Here is a 23223-nt window from a genome sequence, read left to right as displayed (position 1 = left end):
GGTTCTCGTATATATATGGGAGTATAAAACTTATAGCATTGTCTATGAAGCGATTCCCTTCTTTTCTGATTTGGAGAAGCAGTGGAAGGAGGTTTAATAAACAGCTTTAGAGAGTTAGTGTATCAACTACCAGGCTCAATCTACAACAAAGGAGGAAATGAAAAACTGAAGATGAGTCTGAAATTGGCAAAGCAGAGGAAACCAGATGAACTGAAAGAAATAGACAAGCATGTATCTAAAGGAACTGAAGAAAAAGAGGAAATTTTCTTTGATGGGTGGAGAGCCAATAGTGGCCTTTCAGGACTCTGATAAGGTGGTCATGTTTGTACATGTGTGTGGAAAAAATGGTGTTGAATAGACTCATGTTTGTATAAGAACAATTTTGAGAAGCCTACTATTCAGTGAGCGTTTCAGTGTTTTATTAAGTGGGCAGGGATGTTTTGGTGTTCAGATTTGCACTGTGGTCTCTGACACTTGTCAATGATTTCTGCAGTGTTTTAAATTATATAAGTGCCCCCCAAAACCTTCGTATTGAACTCATTTGATAAATTACAAGTTAATAAACATGGACATGATTTTTCAGAGTGCGGTGACAGTAGGCAGATCTTCAGGTTGCAGCAATGCATGGAGAAAAGAAAAGTTCAGAAGTCAGAGTCCAAGATTCTGGATCTGAAAAGCAGAAGGGAAATGGATGAACTAGAAATACAACAAAAGGGTACTTCACTATCAAAATAAGTAATATTTCTTGAGCAGTGAAAGACAATTAAAACATACCCAGCTATTGATATACTTGAGGCAGGTGGGTGTGGGTGTGCGCGCACAATTATGCAGTACTTAAGAGGTTTGATATAACCGTTGCTACACGAGAAGAAATAAAAGCTGCCAGTAGAAGAATAATTAAACATGACATAATTTTCGTAACTTTACTACATAAGCAATTGCTATTGTTGCACAAAGAGGTTGTGTGATAGTGAACTATGGGAGTGTCAAATGTTGCAGCAAGGTCAAGTAAGATTAGTAGTTTGGAGAAGCCATGGTCAGTAGAATAGCAGAAGTTATTGAGCCACCATGAGTGGGGAGGTCTGGATGGTATGGCAGCTGGAATGGATAAAGGATTCAGTGAGGTGGTTTTGAGAGCAATTTACTTTCCCAGTATGTTGCTCAGAAAAGGTAAGTTGATTATGGACTGGTTGTTTTCAACCAGTGTTGGTTTTGTCATGTAATAGAGAAAAGTACAATCATTCTTAATTTGATTTCTCACCTTCATGACTTTGTATAAAGTCTTGCAGTTTTGGAACAGGATAGTGTTTTTATGAAGATCTTAATTTTAAACATTTAAATGACGGTCTTTGCATCCTTAAGGGTTGTGTAGTTCTCTAAATTGATTTAAATCAGATTCTTTAATATATTTTTGGTTTTTGTTTCCTTGTTGGTGTAAGTAGGACAAGACTGCAATAATGTTGTTGAGTTGAGCTTGGGTGGGGAGGTCTTTGCTACAGTTTGTCATACATTCCATATAAGCCTACTTTCTATAAAAGTGAGTTAATGACTTGGTGATAGATTTTATCATTATGAAAATCTTTTTGCGGTTTTTAAAATGTGCTTAGAATAGCTATTGTTCAATAATAAGGAATAAAGAAAGGAAGGTAAACTTTTTAAGGTTAGACTTAATAGCTAAAACAAAAAGCTTAAAGAACTACAATGTGTGGTTAAATAATACTGTTCAATGTATTAATATGAATTTTTATGAAAAAAATACTGTGATCACCATCAATTTTAAATGATTAGGGTTAGCATAACCTGAAATCTAGGAACAGAAAATTTTGCTATCAGTAACATTCTATTTTGTGGTGAAATAAAAGCTTATAAAATAGTATTTGTTACTTTTAGTATGTTTAGAGGGCATAAGTAACAGGTTAAGGGGGAGGAGAAGTCAAAAATATAACAAGTACTTCATATCATTTTCTTTCAACCTTAATACTTCACCATGAACATTATAAATTACTCTTTCTCCTTTAGGAACTGACTTGCTTTAGAATGATGTATGAAATAATATGTGTTTTGCATGTCCTGTTTGTAATGATAAAGGTCATATAGTATCATTTACATAATCTCCAGCCAGAAATGAACTCTAGCAATATCTTCTGTATAACATATACATTATCTGAGGTTTAAAACTCTCATTATTCATGAAAGTTAATTTTACAGTGGGTGTGAATGATCTATCTTATGGCTGCTTTTTTGATCATTCTATAAAATAATATGGAGCAAAGCCTGCACAAATAGCAGGAAAACCAGTAAAGAGTGATGCATTTGCCTGACTCTCTGTATACTCGATTGGATCTTGATTGATGGCAATCATTTGTCTTTGTCAAAAAAAGGAGAAAAATTCAGACATTGAAATAAGAGTGCTATCAAACTTTCTACAATGGCAGAAAGATTCTATTAATGTGGCCTCAGAGTATTAACTGTCTCTGTTGGGAAATGATAAAGAATGTTAATTTTTTTTCTGGAGCATGTTTAAGTGTAAAATGCATTATTTTGTCTACGTGGTAAGACTAAGAGTGGCATACTTCAGATTTATAACATGCTGGAATTGGAAGTAAAAAAAAAAGAGTAAATTAGAAAAAATAGAAAAGAGAAATAAAAAGCCTAATAGGATAGCTTAATCCTTCTGATTTTGATTTCTCCACAAAACAATAAAAGTTTAAGTAGCATAGTGTCGTAAAATCCTTAATGCTGCATTCCATTTGATATTGGAGCTTTGAAGACTAACTTCAAAGAAGGCTGAACAAGAACCAAAGAAAAAGATATAAAATAAACAAAAATTGGCAAACTTAGTCATGGAAATCCTTTTTTATGTCAAACCAAAGAATACTGACCTACTACTTTAAAGGGACTTCAAGTCAACTTCCTCATTAATTAAGCTTAAACATCTAGAAATAAAAAGCATGTGGTTGTGGGTAGTTGTGTTTTTTTTTTTTTTAAATAAAGTGTGCTATATGACAAAACAGTGCTGGGATCAGTAGAATATTTTTTCCTACATGTAATGGAAGGAAAGACTTCCAGTAATTACTTGGTTTGCCATATCACATATGTTCTGTGGAATTTTATTATACGGCTGTTATCAGATCTAGCTCTTTTAAAGTAAATAGCAAAGTAGAGATCTAATTACTAAAATACTAAAATTCCAAAATTATGAACATAGCATACTTGGCTCAATAAATACCGCTACTTCAGTCTAGTAACATAACCACTATGTTGTTTCTAAATTCTTAAGGAGTATAGTTGAAAAATAAATGTTTATTCATTGTTTAGTGTTTACTATTCCATTGATAAACTTTTAAAATTAAATGGCTGAGAGGTTTTAGTGTAAAAGACAGCTGGAAGAGAGGCAAAGTCTAGTGGGTTCAACAAAATTGGGAATCTGGAAGTAGAGAGTTCTAATACTAGTTATTACACTAATGTCCTCTGTGTCCTTGAGCAAGTCTTTCTACATTCTTGTGACTCTTCTCTGAACCCTCTCTAATTTATCAACATCCTTCTTTATTTGTGGATGCCAGAATGGGACACAGTATTCCAGCAGCAGTCACATACGTGCCACATACAGAGGTAAAGTAACCTCTCTACTCCTCCTTGAGATTCCCCTGCTTATGCATCCTAGCATTACATTAGCCACCTTTTGGCCACAGTGTGACACTGGGAAGGCTCGTGTTCAGCTGATTATCCACCACAAGCCTAGTTTTTTTTTCCAGTCACTGCTTCCCAGGGTAGAGTCCTCCATCCTTGAAGTATGGGCTACATTTTTCGTTCCTAGATGTATATGTTTACATTTAGCCATATTAAAAAGCATAATGTTTGCTTGCCCGCTGCTTACCAAGCAATCCATACTGCTCTGTATCAGGACCTGTCCTCATTATTTATGGCTCCCCCAATTTTTGTGTCCTCCAATCAGTGATGATTTTGTTTTCTTCCAAGTCATTGACAAAAAATGCTAGTGTAGGATCAAGAACCAATCCCTGTGGGACCCCACTAGAAACACACCCACTCAATGATGATTCCCCATTTACGGTTGCATTTTGAGACCTATCATTTAGACAGCTTTTAATCCATTTACTGTTTGCCATGTTCATTTTATATCATTCCAGTTTTTAATCAAAATATCATGCAGCACCAAGTCAAATTATCTTACATCAAATACATATGTTAATCAGGGGTTGTTTTTTGTTTGTTTGTTTTTTTAAAGCAAAATTTTGTTGGGCAATACCAAATATTTTGGTAAGTTATCCTTATTTATTTGTTGCTGTGATTTGTTGCTTACCCTTACAGATTCACACATGTATTTCATTTCCAAAGTCCAGCAACATGATTCCCTATAAATTGGGTGCCAGTTTAGATGAAAGACATCCTTCTTGTGAAAACCATAGTCTCTTATCCCTCTTAGTGACTAGTACAACAAAGAATAAATCTTAGTGGTGCATGGTACTGAAAATTAATACTGATCTTAAAAATTTATAACAGAATATCCGATTTCATACCAGTAATTTTGTCATTAGTGTTTAAAGTGACTTCTGAATTTTGATTGGGATTTAGTTGGCATAGTACATATATGCAGCCACTAACTGTTCATATTTTAACTAAAGATTAAGAATAAAATAATTCATGAAAATAAACTACTGAATTAAGTCATGTATCACTCTCTTCTCTTAATGTAAATGTTTACCTGAAAAATAATAAACTCTAAAATTCTGATTTACCAAACTCTGGTTAATCAAAGTCCTCAACAGTTGTACTCAAAAAGTCTGTGCTTCCACCCTTACATACTGAAGAAAATGTTGGCCAGCTTTGTAGATTAGCTAGCTTTAAAGGGTCAATGCTGATTGGAGAACAGGCTATTCTATAGCCAACCAATCATTATCTCTTCACTATTACCTAGGTCTTGGGAAATCCTCAGTGTAGGCTTTTCAGAATGCATAGGCAACTCCTCTGTCTTACTGAACCCTGTCTTTCTAAAGGTTTCCAGCATCCTCCATCTCTGGGATATTGAACAAACATATATCAAAATTGTTCATTAGTTTAAAAAAAAATCAGTTTCTTCTGGGGTATCTCCTCCAGTAATTCTATCTACCAGTCCTCTCTTGTAGGTTCTCACTTTGGTTATCAACTGGCTGTTTATATGGCTATTTATCTAGCCAGAAGCACCATTCTCTTCATATTCTACTTCAGTCTTCTCTTCACCTAAACTAAGGTTTATTTCTAAGTCTAGCATATATGCAAGATACTTTTATATATTTGACTATAATTACCTTACTTTCATGTGTGTCCATGAAAAAATATTTTCCATATTTAAAGAACTAAATTGAGGATGAAATATGTCTGATCTTATAGCAGTGTTAAGAGCATTAATAAAGCTTCAGCAACTAACTTAGAAATGAGAAAAAAATATTGTTTGTAATTTTTGTATAGTATTGGAGAGTCTAATTAAAGAGCCAGTATTTTATGGTAAAATTGACTTCAGTTCTTCTGCAAAAGTGTTCCTAGCCCTTTTATTTCTTCCAATGGAAGGAGGATTACTAACATGCCATTTGCTTACACTTGTGCCAGCCCCACTGCGTGGCTCCATCTTGTTTCTTCTAGCCCCCATGTTTTAGGTGCTGAGCAGGAAAAAGTGTTCCACAGGGCCTCCAGTATCTTGGGGAGGGGGGAACATTCATGGTTATTTCTTCAGCTGAGTAGTTACGGAAGATATGGGGCCTTATATATAATCATAACATATAGATGATTATACACACACATACTAGAGCTGGTTTTATATTTTAAATGTGTTTTTGATTAAAGAATGGGAAATATCCAATTTTCACCAAATTTATCAGGTTTTTCACAGAAAAAGAAAGCCCAAAATTTTCCATGATTGAAATGCCATCCCCATAAACAATTAGTTTTTTGTTGCAAACTCATTAACTTTTGAAGAAGAATGTTGACAAAAATGAAAAAAGTTCTCATTTTCGTCAAAAATTTTCATGGGAACAAAAAACGTCGTGACCAAATCTAGAGAAGGCAAGATTCCATTCATTTAAAAATATAGCTGTTTTCCTTACATACTAAGTGTTTTAATTTTCAGCTTGTGAGATTTTGTTTTCCTTACTTAGAGACTGCACTTATGCTGCTCTGTTCAATTTTGTATTAGCTATAGCACTGTGCTGTGTATATGTACAGTGTTGAAGGTTTTCAACCTGTATTGTGCATTTGCTCATAGGTGTGAATGTTCATAGGTATCAAACATAATCATTTTTATGATAAAATAACTTGGATTATTAAAACTGATTTCCTGCTATAATTAAGATAAATATTAGTGAAGTTGATGCAGTTTAGGAGGACATAATAGCCTGATAAAGTGTGTTATAATAGAGCTTTGAAGTCATTGAGTTACTTTTATGTACCTTATTAACTAGTGTTCAGTTTGTCTCAAAAGACAGAAATTTTGTTCGTTTACATTGGAAAATACACATTTTTAAATCTCATCTGATTTTCAATTTGAATGTGGTAATCTGCAAACAGGTACTTAATGTTATGACCTAACAAGAAAAGGTACTGATATTCAGGTCACCATAATGACCCATTTGTGGGTATGACAGTATAGGTTGTGATGTAATATAACTAAATTACTGCGTAAAGGTGAGCCTAATAAATTACAAGTGTCTTCAACAAATGACAGCATCAAGAAATTACATACAGTAAGAACTAATATTGCATATGGGGAAATACAAGGGAGATATAGTTGTTACAGAGAGAATGTTTTGTTCTCTCATTCATGCTTATGGAGTTAAGTGGGTAACCCATATACTAGACGTTTCCTAGGTGAATCCCTAAAAATATCTCCTCTTTCTCCTTTTCTGTGCTCCTATCATTTTGTTTTGTGATGATTAACTGCTACATAATAAATATGCATATATCTGATTTTTGAGCACATAGAAGGAATCCTCCAGTCTGGAGATCAAACTAAGGCTAAACAAGTTGCTGAAACTTTTTATTTTGGCACTTAAAATGGTACTCTCCTATAAACACTGGAATTGCATCACGGTCTAAGGCTTTGTTTACATTACCACTTTTGTCGGTAAAACGTTTGTCAGTCGGATCTGAACCCCCCCCCCCCCCCCGACCAGCATAAGGTTAATTGGCAAAAATGCAGGTATGGACAGCACTATGTCCATTGGAGAGGCTCTCTTGCCGACGTAGCTAGTGCTGCTCATTGGGAGTGGTTTAATTATGCTGGCTGGAGAGCTCTCTGCTGCCGGCAAAGAGTGGCTACACTACAGCAGTGATGCTGTAAGGTCCGTAGAGTAGACATAACCTAAGCCTGCTCCTTCTGGCCACAGAACAGCTCTTCTCAGCAGCTCTTCTCCGAACTTGAGGATTTAGGCCACTGATTTTTGGGTTTTGTCAAACATCTTCCCATCTCTGTTCTTTCCACTCTTCCTGATTATCTGTAATGGGACTGTGGCCTACGGGGCTTAATGGTGCTGCCACAACCTTGAACCCTGGGTGCAGGCATTGTACACTACCCAATAATGGTGGTGGCTGCCCCATTTTTGGGGGCCCAACTGTATCCTATACAAGCCAGAGGCTTCCTCCCAAGTCACAGATTTTTGGCAGTAGTCAGTCTCATCTCCACAATGAGAACCAACCCACAGATCTGTGCCAGGACATGCCCACAGCTACTTGGTCATTTGGCAGCGGACACATTGGTGGTAAAACATGCCTGATTACACATGCACTGTCTCCAGGCATGGGTACAGATAGTGTACATACTCTACAGACATAGCCTAAACAAACTCTTATTGATATCACTCAAGATCAAGGACTCATTAGAGTGATGGCCACAACCTCAAAATGTATGCATGGGTGTCCCCTTTCTCCAACCCACACCGCCCTTAATACTGACAACCAGTGCCTCCCTAATCAGTTGGGGAGCACATATACAGACCCATACTGTGCAGTGCAGGTGGTCCCCCTTGAAATCCATATTGGAAATCAACTTCCTAGAACTATGTGCAGTCCGCAACACATGCCAACACTTTCTGCCATTGATCAGACAAAGGACCATAACAGTAATGACAGAAAACATCCCTGCATGTTCTACATCAACAGATAAGAGGGAGCGAAATCACAATGCCTGTGCTCAGAAGCACTAAAATTGTGGAACCGGTGTATCCACCACGACATTAATATCTCTGCCTCTTAAGTACCTGGATGCCAGAACACCATCACAGACTCACTGAGCAGGAGATCCTCAGAAGACCACAAATGGAAGTTAGACACAAGCCCAGCAGCACATATTCAACCACTGGGGATTCCCGAGCATATATCTTTGTCAAAAATGCCAAATGTCCACAATTCTGCTCAAGAGTGGGTCTGGGTTGCTGGTCTCAGGGGCCACCTTCCTCATTACAAGGGATGCACGTCTACTCTACGCCTTTCCACCTTTTCCCCTATTATTCAAAGTGCTCCACAAGATACAGGTGGAATAAGCCATAGTTATTCTCATAGCCCCAACATGACCATGACAGATTCGGTATCCTTACCTCATGCGCATGACAGCCTGTCTATCAATCACCCTACAGTTGACTCCACACCTTCTTTCTCAGGATGCAGGCCAAATCCTCCATCCCAGTCTAGAACTCCTCCATCTGAAGGCATGGCTCCTTCATAGTTCCGGGATTTGGAGATGACCTATTCAGAAGGGGTAAGAGATTCTTTTAAATCACAGATGTGATAGAACTCACCATATTTGTCTATAAAAGACAAAGATTCCGGACTTGATATGACACCAAACATATCCCCGCAATGAATGCTCTTTTGCCATTCATTCTAGACTACATTCTAGAATTTAAAAATCAGGACTGTCCACAAGCTCCATTTGTGTACACCTGGCTGCCATCACTGCATTCCACCCCAAGATAGAAGATCATTCCATATTTACCTACACACTAACAAAAAGATTCCTTAAGGGCCTTCAAAACCTGTACCCTCAAGTATGAGCCACCCCATCTTGGGATACCAGACTAGTTTTATGCTTTCTGACTGGCCCCCCATTTGAGCCCAGCCATCCTCTTTTCATCTAAACAAACGTATCTACCTTCCCTACTTCTTCCCAAAGCCACATGGCAACCAACATGAAACCACGCTTCAAACCTTGGATGTCAGACAAACAGCCTTTTATCTTGCCAGAACTAAATCTTTCAGGCACTCATTATGCTTATTCCTCTTTATTGCTGAAAGTCCAAAGAGATCAGCTGTATCCAAACAATGTCTTTCCAAATAGATCTTGGAGTGTATCCTCCTTTGCTACCAATTATACAAATTGCAACCCACACCTGGAACTCAACCACATTCCATTTGCTCGCTGTCCACCTCAATTGCCTTTCTAAACAGCATGACGATTTCTGACCTTTGCAAAGTGGACAATAGGGCAGCCATAGACACTTTTAGCCAACGCTATACCATTACCCATGAGAATAAGATTCCCTATTAGGATGCACTGTCCTAGCATCCTGGTAGATGTAACTTGAAGTCCCAGACTTCTATCTAGGGGCACTGCTCTATAGTCACCTACAGTGGAACACCCATAGGGACGCTACTTAAAGAAGAAGAGAAGGTTACTCATCTGTGCAGTAACTAAGGTTCTTTGAGATGTGTGTCCCTATGGGTGCTCCGCTACCCACCCTCCTTCCCTCTCTTCGGAGTTCAAAAGTAGAAGCTGTGGTAGAGAAGAAATTGAGACCAGTTGGACCACACAGCGCTATATAGATGCTGCTCATGGCATGAGACTGGAAACAGGCACTGCTACCAAAGGTCTCTGATCCCAGGCATAGGAGGCGTTATCGCACCTCCAGTGGAGCACCCAGAAGGGGACACATCTTGAAGAACTTCAGTTACTGCAGAGTGAGTAACCTTCCCCTCTTCTGTGTTACATCTGGCTTGAAATAAATGCTGGCCTAGATATAGTCCTAAGACTCTTCTACCCTTTCAATTGGGGGATTACATTCCCCTCCCCCTCCATGAATCCCTTTTCTATCTCCGCAGCTGTAGTCACTGGCCCCTCCCTATGTTTGTAATGGTGCAAGAACAGCTTCAGTTATACCAGGGATAATGAAGCAAGAAGTGGTTCTTCTGCAATAGCATTACACACTCATAGCATTATCCAGTTGTCACTTACATTTTGTTTAATTCCTTCAGGTGTGAGAGTTTCAAGGTAACTCCCAGACCTAGGACTCCAGTTTTGCAGCACTGAAACAAAACCATTAGCCTAGTTAGTATACCTTGTTTTATTTGTAGTTATTTCTTGTAACTAGTTGAGAGCAAATAGATTTTTTTGATATTCTTGTTCTTGAGATGACCATCTGTGGCGTACTGAGCTTGAAGAACATTTCCTATAGACCACAGTGAAGTGAATGCTCCTTTTTAATTTTTCTGGTAACAGTATGTTCATTAACTTGTGCTATATTTTATGTCAGTTGTTGTACATTTCATGTGATCCATGACATGTACATTTCATGTGATCCATGATACAATAACTGTAATTTTCTATTTAGCAGTAGTTGTACAGGAATAGGGGGGACATCTTAAGGAAGAGGGAGACAGGCAGGCAGTCATCTTGAATCTTAGTAATTCTTGGAGAAAAAAATTAATGAAATACTTTTTGAAGGAAATGCTTAATTTGAAGTAGTTTTATATGCTCATTCAATACTGTTATTGAGGAACCACTAATTACTCTGGACCATGTTAGTAGGGTCCCTAGCCAACCTATGTAAATCATATAACTGGCAATTCATAAGCCTTCAGATCCATGAAAAGTAGATAGTCATGCATATGCACATGAATTTTTGCTAACGGACTACTCTAGTCCATACAGCACCTTCACTCCGTATAGCAACCTCTACAGCAGGACCCGAAAGTTTTCCAGTCAGACATCCAGTTATAGAGGTCGTCATCAATTCTCTAGCAATCCAAGATCTTAGCAGTTTACTTCTATAAAGCTTCACTCCTTTAGCAGTCTAATTCTATCACTCAGATTCTGGCAAAGTGATATTCTTGTCTTTCTCCTCCTGCCTGCAGTCTCAATTCTAACACAAGGGTATGAAGGTTAGGTGATGTATTGTTGCTTTGGTTTGGATTTTGAACAAATTTCAGTAGTTATTTGATTAATTCTATAACTGTTACTCTATTAAATGTGGCTTAAATTAATATCAGTGTGTATTAATGACTCTTTTAGAACAGGCTCACAATTAAATATTACCTGAAGGTCTATTGCTATGCAACTGCTCAGTAGATTAGTTTCTATGTGAAAATACCTATGTGTATAGGTTTTCCATTTGCTTGCCTTGAGGATTAGTCCCAAAATAAACAAACCTAACAGTTTACTTGCTGTTATTTGTGAATAATTGACAAATGCGTAGGGGACATGATATTCTATACAAATTTCTTATACTTAATCAAAAATAAGATTAGATGCTAAAGATATATTGAATTATGTTACAGAATGATATGTTGTGCCTGAGCCTACTGTTATATCTAATTTTTCTAATAGTTTTAGTATAGTTGCTTAACATGTCATATTTTAATTGTTATCAATAAGAACAGAATCGCTTAATTCCATCAAAAGTACAGAAAGATAGATGGATGACAAATTAATAATTTACTATATTTGCATAATACGGTGGCACAGAGCATCAGAAGGATTGATGGCAGAAGAGGTTAACAAATTTTAGCAGCTTCCATTAGCTTTTCATTGTCATATGTTTGTGGTACTGACTGAAATAAGCTTTGTAGGAGATCTCAGTCTAGGGAACTAATTACTTGTGCCGATTGCCATACTGATGAATAGACCCTCATTGTATCATTCCCCTGAAGACGAGGAGCAGTCCGTGATTCACGACTGCATCCTGGCTGATATTTGATAATAATTTTAACAGATAAATGTAGGCAGAATGATGAAGTGCCTATCCATGCTCTACGACTATCAAAGGCATACACATAGCCAGCTGTGTTCTGCCTTTTTTTTATAATCACTAATGGAGAATTTTAAGTTATTAATCGAGCTTTGAGTAAATGTAGCTCTTCCCATGTTTTTAACAATTCTGGGCTGTAGTTTCATTTCTCTAAACTCATTTGATTTTATAATAAAATAGTTCAATCTAGACCTGATTGAAATGAACTATGATGTAGCTATAGATAGCAAAAATAAGACTTTCTTTCAATAAAAAGAAATGCTAATATATTAGTATATTTTTCAAGAAGTGGCAAGATCTAAAATACCAATGTTCTTTTTTTTAAATAATAGAACTAGGTATAATAATTCCATGCAATTAAATATGAGATGTACTTTAGTAGCTGATAATCAAAATCTTGAGTTTTAAAAATTTAAGTTCAAGCGTATCATTGTACAATGGATTGTGGCACTGATTTATTTTTGTTGGAAAGCTGGATTTACCTTTAAGTATTAATCTTTTCTTTGTTCAGATTTAATTTACAAAACTAAGGACATATAGATGTCTTGTATTTTTAACATTTTGATCTGTAAATTAGTCAAGGCTATCCATTTGTCACCTTGACAGGTACACAGTTTCTTATTAGCTTGTGAAACAAAAGTAGGACTTTACTCTGTATTTTTCTATTTATCATTCCATCAGAAGTTATGTTAATAAACAAAATTAGTGTTCTGTAATTGACGCATACAGGTTTTCTAGCTGAAGACCTTTAATGATTGTGGTGTGCAGTAGACATTTTTTTTTCAGTACCTGAAATAGGTGCTTTTGCACATTCTCATGGTTAAAATATTTTTACAGAGGTTCTCATTCATCTAACAAGATAGTAACTGGCATTTATATATGACCGTATTAAAAAGATCTACGTATATTTGAAGCGTACAATGGAAAATAATTAATTTGATATAACTTCTTCTAGATGGAAATTTTTAAAAGTATGCCTTCAATATAGCAATTATTTCACATCATAACATGTAGTTTTTAATTAAATGTAAAAATACAACTACATAAAACAGAAATCCAATCTGATTTGCTTGAAAATAGATTGCTATTTCACTCTCCTGGAATGGTTTATTTAAAAACAGTAAATGGAAAAGAAATGCATTTTCTTGTGTTGTTCTAAGCCTCAGGGGCTAAATGTAATGAATATTTTAAGAGATTATTTTAATTAAATTCCTGCACATCTAAACAGAGTAATATTTTATTATCACATACATAACCATGTAACTGAGGTATTCATTAAAGTTAACACTTTCTGGACCAAGAATTCATGGTATGATTTACTGACCTTGTGTGAAAAGGCACAAATTAGGAAGAAAAATGAAGGGGGACAGACTTTGATTAATATAGGTAATGCTATACCATATTTATAATAGCCTTTTCCCTATTCTGGTTTATAAATGCAGTCACTGAGAAAGGTGCCCTGCTGAGGCTGAAATGAGGCTGAAATCGGAGCACATGCCACTAGAGTGTGGGGAAACTGATCACACTGTCAGCAATTCATTTCAAAATGATGTATTTAGTGCTCATTTCACCTTCCAAGAAAAAAGGGAAAGGAGTTCCTTAGACTGGAAGGTGATATTGTTATTTTCAAGGACATACCTAAGTAAAAGATTGCAGAAACGGGGGAGGTTTAAAAAAAAAAAAAAAAAAAGGCAGAGCAAACAAGGAGAGCTTTATGCAGAAATTCAGCGCTACCATGCTGTTTGATAATTGCTAACATATGTGGCTCCTCTGTTTCATTGTAGTCGTCCTCGTGAGTTCTGGCGCCTTGACTACTGGGAAGATGACTTGCGGCGCCGGCGACGATTTGTGCGAAACCCCCTTGGATCGACACATCCTGAAGCGACACTAAAAGCAGCTGTAGAACATGGTCAGTGTAAAAACTGCTTCTTGCCAGTAGTAGCAGGTACAGTACATGGCAATGAAGACTAGACCTTCATTCCTACAAGACATTGTTCCACATTCCGTAGGCTTGTCACTTAATTTCAAACATGTTTAACAAAAAGATAAATTGACCACTATTCATCATAAACAATGTAAATATCTGTTAAACCTCTTCTTAAGTATATCTTCAGAGAATCTGTGTGTGCAAATGTTTTACACATAATGTTTGTACTCACAGTTCTCATTACTTTGAAGCAAATGTGGATACAATTTTTCCACTAATCCCTGGATGTATTATTTGTGGTAAATTACCTATTTATATTTCTGCAAGTTGAATAGTAAATATTTCCCTATGAAAATCCCAACCAATTGTTTGTTAGCTGTAGTGTAAAAAAGGAAAGCAGTTATAAAGCAATATGGATTTCCAGAGATGCTTGTGTATTTCTATCTCCTAAATTTTAGCATGAGAATCCAGCCAGAGAGAGATGCTAACAAATACCAGAGTGCAAGGTAAAGTCCAAGCAGTGATTGCTAGGGGGTAACATAGGTACCTGGTGAGTGAGAGGGGAGATAGCATTTTAATGTTTTCATATGTTCATATTTGCATCTTTTTATTGGAGAAAGCTCTACATATGTTTCCATTTCCATTATAATGTGTATCTCTAAAATTTTAATTTTGTAACTGTTTTGAAAGCCCTGATAAACTAAAGGGAATAAATAAGCAGAGCCATTGATTGTTCCTTTGGGTTTAAAATGTATTTAGTTTGATCATGTACTTAAATTATCATTTTATGATGTTGAGAGCTAATTAAGATTCATTAGTGGGAAAAAATTCCCCACATTTAAAATTAATTGGTTATGATTAAAGCTGAATACTGTAAACCTCAAAAGTATATGTTTTCATGAACCAGAATTATTTTTTAAAAATATTTAGCAACCTTGTTCTTTTTGTTTTCTAATGTATGAATATGTTGTTTCTTGCTCTCAATTAATACCAATTTTAAATCATTAGGACTATTGTATGGCTCCAGAAGAGCATCATCATCTTAAAGGTTGGCCTCGGCCTAGCATCTTAACCTCTTGCACTCAGCCTTAAAGAGCCATTTCTGGAGGAAAATGTCTACAATATGTCAGCAGATATAATGCCAAATGTGACATCAGTCCTTTAAAATAAATGACCATACAGAGAATAGTCAATAAAGTGATCTAAAAGCAATAATGGTCCCAGAGCCCTACATCTTTGACTATAGGAGAAGGAGAAACAAGATGTAGAATTAATTAGGCCACTTCTGCTTTGAGGCTTGTTTTTAATTTTGCGTGTTTTTTCTACACCATGAGTTTCAAGGGCATAAGGTATCTTTTAGCTAATGATCTTACATTAGAAAGAACTGCTTCCTTTAAAACCATGTTCAGCTTCAATAAAATAGATTTGTCATACATTTTGAGTTCATATTTACAATCTTGTGGTTTAATATGAATATCTTTCTCCAATCTTTATATTCTGTTGTTTCAGATATATAAAAATACATATATACATACACATCTATATTTTCATTGTTAATCCTTTAGAGCATATCTTTATTTAGACAAACAATGTTTTCTATGTAATTAAACACAGACTAATAAAATTCCACCAATTGGAGAGATGGGTAACATTTATCAATAACCAAACTCCATTTTTTAATGTCTGTTTCTGCTAGCGGATTCACATAGGAGAGAGACTCTTTTCAATACAAAAGTAAACTAAATCCAAGTAACCCTTTTTCATAATACATTATTGCTTGCTAATGAAAATAAAGCTGATTAAATTTTCCATCAGCTATTCCGTCGGTTTAACATTTTTTAAAATCTTTGACAAACTTCTGTTACATTTAATTTTTGATGGTGTTTTAATTGTGAAGTTTTAATTTAATGCCATAATTACTTATTGCCATTTTCATTTATTACATAATTTTTTCAGTTTTTTAAGTTAAAATATTCATTGCATAAACATAAACACAAATGCCAGATAGGTGAGTCAACTTAGTAATAATTTAGCTAGAAAGAGGCTAACCAGTCATCTATCAGTATTAATACAAACTTCTGAAGTAATGAAAGAAAACAGCATTATAAATACAGGCATCAAAACCTTTTCATTATTATAATAATAATTAATAAACAATAGCAAAGCAGAAAATTCCATCCCTTGGAGATTCTGATAAGACTTTCAGGCTATGCTCTTATGAGTTAGGATGATGCCAGAATTCTCAATGGAATTGTCCTTATGTTCTATAGTTTCTCATTAATAATATGTCATGAATCATTCTATATCAATTAAATATGCACTTCTCTAAAGCAAATAAACTTTTGGTATAATGAACCCCCCCCCCTTAGCCTTTTTTTTAACATCATGAACCTACTCTGAAATCAAATACACCTCTACCCCGATACAACGCGACCCAATATAACATGAATTCGGATATAACACGTTAAAGCAGCGCTTTAGGGGGGCGGGGCTGCACACTCCGGCAGATCAAAGCAAGTTCGATGTAACACGGTTTCACCTTCAATGCGGTAAGATTTTTTGGCTCCCGAGGACAGCATTATATCGGGGTAGAGGTGTATATGGATTTAGCTAATGGATAGGAAAATTAAGATAAATGTTTAATTATAAACAATGAAAAAAGAAAATGTTGAACTGAACACATTTTTAAAAGCAGTTTATTTTTCAACTAACTTATCACTGTTAAGATAGGCTGTATCTACTGTTGTTTGCATTACAGTAGTTCTAGGTGTAGTCCCTGCCCCAGAGAGCTCACAGTCAAAGAAAGCTCACACTGTGAAATGGCAAAAAAAAGCCAAAAGCAATCAGAGTACAGTAAACATACAAAGAACAACAGCAACAAAAATCAGCCCTGTTGCAGCCTAATTATATGTTTTCGTAGCAAGAACCTATCTTTTCCACGGATTGATTTGATTTGAAGGAAAGCCTCTGGTGTAGAGGTGGCAGAGTAAATACCTGAAGACTAATGTTCTCTGTTCAGGCAATCAATACCAGCCCCATGACTATACTTCTGGCTACCTTCTAGTTAAAAACAAATTTTTAATTCTGACAATTTAATTGCCCTTCCCAAGTTCACATTAACTTGCTTGGGAAAAAGGGCTTCAGGTAATTTTTCAAAGGAGGATGGGGGAAAGAACCTCCAAAATGGTTATTTATAAAAGTCAGTCTGGAACTGTGTCCCCGCACATGGGGGGGGGAAGGCGGATGTAATTTGTTCTTCCTTTCGAAATTGAACCCTAAGTATTTTAAAATAGAATAACCGACATAGAAATTGAACTTGCTTTATGGAAATTGGCAGCATCAGGCAAAGATGAACATTTTAAAATAAATTAATTTAAGCCAAAAATCATCTGTTAAAGAAGTCTGACAATCTAATTGATGGACAATACTTTTATGAAATTTGTTTGTGTGTCAATAAAAAAACAACAACTTTGTTTGGATTAAAATAGACTGCTGCAGTACTGTTAACTTACACTGGCACAATCTGCAATGTTTATCACACCATAGTTGTGAAATTGACTAGAAACTGACCATGAACTAAAACAAAGCTGACGAGTCAATTTTCATTATCTAAGCTCCAGTGAAAAAGAATCAAAAACATAAAAATAAAATGGTGCAAAAGAGCATTATATTTTCAATATTTCCCTTTAGCTAAGTGGTGGTGGTAGTGAAAGAGGGGGAAATTGTTTTTAAATTATTATTTTTTAAATGAAATTAGTTTAAATGAGTAATACCAGACTAAACTTTTAAAAATTCTTTTTCTTTTCAGTTTGTCAGAAATCAACAACTTGACATTGTTATCTGCTGTATAATACTTTCTGATGGTTTATCAAACTGATTTTTAAATTAAGTAGCTGCTAACCTTAAACCATGAATATAAATGAGTGATAAACAAATAGTTGCACCCACCTCCAAAAAACCCAAGCCTAGTTTTATGAAAATTTGGCCAGCAACACAAGATAAATCAAGATTTTAGACCCCTATCCTTTTAGGAGCTCTGCTTCATTGAAGTCAGTAAGGCTCTCTGCTTGCTTCAGAAATCTGCCTCCATAGAGCTCCTTGCAGGATCAGGGCCGTAGTAGGGAGGGTGAGAAGGAAAGAACATGGATTTTAAATAATGGAATAATTACTGTGCCAGATAAGTATTATGCCAGTGGTCTGTTGTTTGCTGTACAAGACATAGAGACTATGCCTCTTGGGGTATGTCTACACTACAAAGAAAAAGCTGTGGCTGGCCCATGCCAGCTTACTCAGGCTGCCGGGACTTGGGTTGCAGGGCTGTTACATTGCAGTGTAGACTTCCAGGCTTGGGCTGCAGCACAGCCTCTGGGACCCTCCTACCTTGCAGGGGTGCCCTCATTCTGAAAAGATGTAAGTATGTGTTTAGATCTGCAGGCCTAAGGCTCAAATTCTGCCAGGGAACTGCCAGAGGGTTACAGGGATTTGCAATAGCAGATACCAAAGCAGGATTGGGGACCTAAATATGAAATCAAATGTAGCATGATACAACTTATTAAATTTTTATTTTGGGGAATGCTTTTCATTCATACTTCTAAAAAGATTTACTGTTAGATATCACTTCCTCCCCATACACTTTTTTTTTGCATGATTGAGAATGTTAGCTGCTGAAGGTAGACCATCATAATACTTTGAAATGTCATTTGTTAGCATTTGACTAAACTGAATACACAAATGTGCGTGCATGCACACCCATATATATATATATATATACATATACATACACGCGCATATGGACATGTGTGTGTATGCGCGCATGTATGCATAGACAGAATATATATGTATCATGCTCTGTCTTGCACACACAAGTCTCTGATTTATACCTGTAGAGAGAGAACTAGAATGCTGTGTGTATAGATTGCATCTGTGCAATATATCTTATCTGTGCACAATTACATAAATACACACACTTATGTGTACATTGAGTGTGTGTGTGTATTCCTGTGTTCAGGTTAGCAGGGTGCTAACAGACGATGCTTTATTATATTCTGATTTTCTGCCTTCCAGCAACAGGCATTTGTGTGTGTGTGTGTGTGTGTGTGTGTGTGTGTGTGTATAGAGAGAGAGACACAGGGGTGAGGATAGATGACAAACTTTAAAATGCCCACAAGGACTAAAACAACCAATAGCCTCAAATCTTCAATTAATGCAATTTGCTTCAATAGTTTTCTTTCGGAGTATCCATAGTGATATATTTTAAATAATTATAAGATAATTAGCTTAGGTGGAAAAATTAAATCCAATGATTGGAAAAGAGATGATGGAAGGAAGAGTTAATTTCTACTTATCCGATCTACATTTATAATTCCCCAGTCACCTTTATATGGAAAGTCCCTTGTTTACTTTATTTTTCCTAATGATAGTGAGAAAGAGTGGAGAAAACTTTAGTAACTTGGCCAGAAATTACCTGATTTGTGTCTAAAAGTTGTACATACAGATCTTGAATTTCAGATTAACTCTTAAATGGACAACAGGTACAGTTTTAGTTTGAAATGAAACCTTCAGTGTAATTAAGGCAGAATGTGCCAAAGAGAGTGAAAATATCTGACATTTACTTGTGAATGGCGATTTAAAAAGTACAATCCAGACATGGTTTATAAAATAACAGATACAATTTAGCAGCATTTAAAAAATGTTGCTTTTATTTTGTACTTGAGATTTTTTTCTAATTAAAAAATAAAATCGTCAACAGAGTACTATTACGCCATTGAGAATTGAATGCAAGTGCATGTGGTGTGCATTAGAATACTGTTGGTAATTTTACTGCTGCTAACTTAAAATCCTCCAGGGGGAGTTAATTACAGGAAAACCTTTCTAAATATCAGCTGCATATTTTCTGTGACAGGACTGTTTTCAACTCAGGTTGAACAATTCCAGAGTCTGAGTTTTCTTTAGTTATATGAACTGATATATTTTAATACAAAATGTTGTTTCATCGGGTGCAATACACTCAGTATTTTCCAAGTAAACTAAATCCTATGCATAATGTGGCAAAGCAATTTGGTCTGGAAGAAATTGTCATACAAAAGAGAAATAATTTATAAATTAAACTTCCATTTTTTTAAACTGAAGGCCTAAACATAAAGTAGGGCTTTTTACTTTTCACTTAATTGGATAGTTTATTATTTGCAATGTAAGTGTATATATTTACTTAAACACTTTAAGCCATGGTATATTGCCACTAGGGATTGCGTTCTTCTGTAAATGTTTGCAGATTAAAGTTTTTTTAAAATAAGCCAGTGGACCCTCAAATCCTCTCTGGCAGTAATCAGAGAATGCAATGAGCAATGTGCTGAAGTAAGTTGATCATGATGTTAGGCATATGTTCCTTAAAAGAAGTTTGGCCAGGTATTCTCTCATTTAATAATTTATTTTTAAGATTATATACAATTATGTGAATTTTCATAGTCAAAAACAATTGTATGATTGCACCACTATTTCCTTGAGCTGTGGTGCAAACGTAGTATCTCTGTATCTACAGCACACAATACCTTTGATGTATAATGAACCACTGCCTCCTATCTGTTGCCTCCGTTGAGCTTGAAATGTAAATAAATAGATTTAATCATGGTAGTGTAGAGATAAAAATAGTGCAAATATTTTCCCCATAAAATTGGCATTTCCTTGGTGTATATTCTGTCCATTCCAAATAGAGAGAGGAAAGAAAATTGTTTAAGCCATGTTACAATTACATGTATTGTCACATTAATTTAATGTTTGCTTAACTATGACATAAAATATTTAATTAGAAGGTATAGCATGAAATATGCTTTCTGTTGGTGGTGATAAAGATGAGGATGAGTTTTCGTTTTTGTTTTTTATTTGGCATATTTAGTAATCCAGGCACGAACCTATTAACATCCTCTAGACTTCCAGAATTTGCCTGTCTTTTCTTTACAGCCCCTTTTGAAAGCAGGTGGGTGCACACTTCGGTAGAATTCTAAAAGTGATTTTTTATTAACGTCTCACTCATCTCCATGTCTGTAAGGCTGGGTGTGTGTATCTAGTTAGTAAAATTCGCATATAACTTAGTTTTTCAACTCCTTATTTCCACTCATCCTATTACTAATGGAAAATATAGGAACCTGGCGTCTAGTTCTGCAGTGAATTGGCAAACGATTTGAAATGTAGTATATTAAGTTCGAGTTTAGTCATAAAATATTAAATTATAAGAATACTATTCACAAGGATTAGCTTGCAAGAAAATCTAAAATAAACTCCCCACCACAGTGACCTCTTCGAAGTGAATCTCTGGAATAGCCGTGTGTCTCTTGCTGTTACTAGTTAGATTTGAATATTTTAAACGTTAGTAAGTCGCAGCTGTTTTGGAAGCTAATACCAAGTGTAGAGAAATTATTTCCATTAATTCTTTCTTGGGACGCCATCAGATGTAACCGTGTATTGAAAGCCTCTGGCAACACCGAGAGTTTTCTAAAGTTTATTGACTTGCTGGCCCCAGCATTGTGCACACACGAAGATCAGATGCATGGCGGGTTAGCAAAAGTGTGTGTGTTGGTTTTGGGGGAAGAGAAAAGGAGAGATGTAAAGAAATGCAAATAAACAAACAATCCACCCCTATGTAAAGAATACAAGATCACGGAGGCGCTGAATCGGGTTACGTTTAACAGGAAGATAGGGCGAACGTACGATGTAAACTGTGTATTGGCTTTTGTCTTGAGCAAGTTTGTATCTGTAAAATGAACTCGTGTATTGCTGTTGTCACTGTCTAGAATAGATTTGCTGTTGTGTAGTGTGAGCAGACACACACACACACACTCACTCACTCTCTTTAAGAGCCTACTGAAGCCAGTCCCTACTTCAGCTTCCCCCTGCCGGCCTGTCTCCAGGTCTCCCGCTGCCTCTCTTCTCTGCTTCGTTTCTTCGCTTGCTGCTTTTTGCAGCGTGGAGATAGCAAGGCCAACCCTGGTCGGCTCGCAGCACTTTCCCTGTTGCGTTTATTCAAAGCTTTAAGTTCACTGGCCGGAGAAGTTGTCGGGCGGCTGCTGCTGCTCTCGCTTCCAGCCTGCAGCGCTGGGGGGCCTGGGAACAGCCGCGCAGGGCGCAGCAGGCTGGATCGCGGCTCGCGAGTTCACAATTGCGACCTGCTTCCGAAGCAGCCCCTCGAGGAGTTGCTGTTGTCGCCGCGGCACTCTGGGTCAAATCGAGCCCCTGAGCTTTTAACGGAGACTCTCCATTGGTTCCAGTGGGGAATTTTTCTTAAAAATTTGATGGCTCGACGTGGCCCTGTGATTGGCAAGGGAATTGTGCCCCTTTCCTGTTGGCCTTTCCTGAATCGGCGCTTAACATGTAGCATTTAAAGACAAGTTGCTCTGCGGAGTCTAGAACCATCTCCAGCAGAGATCATCTTAACTTCTGGCGGAATGTCTGGTGGTTATCTCATCCCCAATTTTGGGAGGACTAAAACAGAGCTCAATACTGCAGAGAGCCCCGTATATTTCAAGGCAGGTTTCATAGAATTAAAACTAGCTCTGCTAGCCACTTGTCCCCCTAATGTTAGAGGTTTAACGAAAGCTTACCTCGCATACTTACTCCCAACCAGTTTTCTCCTCTCTGATCTTCATTGCAAAAGGCTATTTTCCAATCACCGTTGCCTCTGAGAGCTGATAGACAGCAATGTTTCTCTTTCATTTCAGCTCCAGACGAAGACGTGCTTCTTAAAGGAAAGCAGTCCATCAAGAGTCAGGTTTTAGGAAATCAGAACTCGGAGAGTGAGATTCTCTTGGAAGGCGACGATGATACCTTGTCATCCATTGAGGAGAAAGATTTGGAGAACTTAATTGGTAACTTCAACTGTCTATTTGCTCCCCAGCTCCTCAGTTTCCTTACCCATTTAGCTCTATGTTCATGCTTTTCTGCAGTGAGTAATCTTTTGGGATAGACAGTGATAGATTCTTTCCCATAATTGAGTTAATGAAAGATAATTTTTTGTGCACCTCAGGGTTTGAGACTCAGCTTTAGCACACTAGTGAATTTTCCTTCTGCGGCTTTTATAACCCTATTGTTTTCACCCCGGGAGATTTTTTTCTTTTTGCATTTTCATAAGAAAGCATATGTAGAAAAGTAGACTTTTTCATTAACAAGAGCTCCCTTTTTCTACTTCTGACTAGTCTAAGTGCTCAAAACACTGTGGCTAATGGGCAATTTTATATTATTTATAATTGGAGGCTTTAGATATATTTTTATGACTCAAAAATAAAACTATCAGTCACT

General features: G+C 36.5%; 1 protein-coding gene across 8 annotated transcripts in view; it reads left to right on the top strand.

Moving 5' to 3' along the window:
- Positions 1 to 23223, top strand: part of LRBA (LPS responsive beige-like anchor protein) — a 551104-nt gene that overhangs the window by 283729 nt on the left and 244152 nt on the right. For 5 of the 8 annotated variants that reach the window (XM_065597794.1, XM_065597795.1, XM_065597792.1 and 2 more), the window contains exons 38-39: positions 13793 to 13953; positions 22647 to 22793. In XM_065597794.1, the coding sequence (XP_065453866.1) occupies positions 13793 to 13953; positions 22647 to 22793 (308 nt within the window). The remainder of the gene's footprint in view (positions 1 to 13792; positions 13954 to 22646; positions 22794 to 23223) is intronic. The other 3 variants (XM_065597797.1, XM_065597798.1, XM_065597796.1) reach the window with 1 other exon arrangement.

This window comes from Chrysemys picta, chromosome 5 (assembly GCF_011386835.1).
Source record: "Chrysemys picta bellii isolate R12L10 chromosome 5, ASM1138683v2, whole genome shotgun sequence".
In the NCBI taxonomy this organism is placed as follows: Eukaryota; Metazoa; Chordata; order Testudines; family Emydidae; genus Chrysemys; species Chrysemys picta.
The sequence above is the reverse complement of the archived record's forward strand: the minus strand, read 5'-3'. Positions and strand labels throughout refer to the sequence as shown.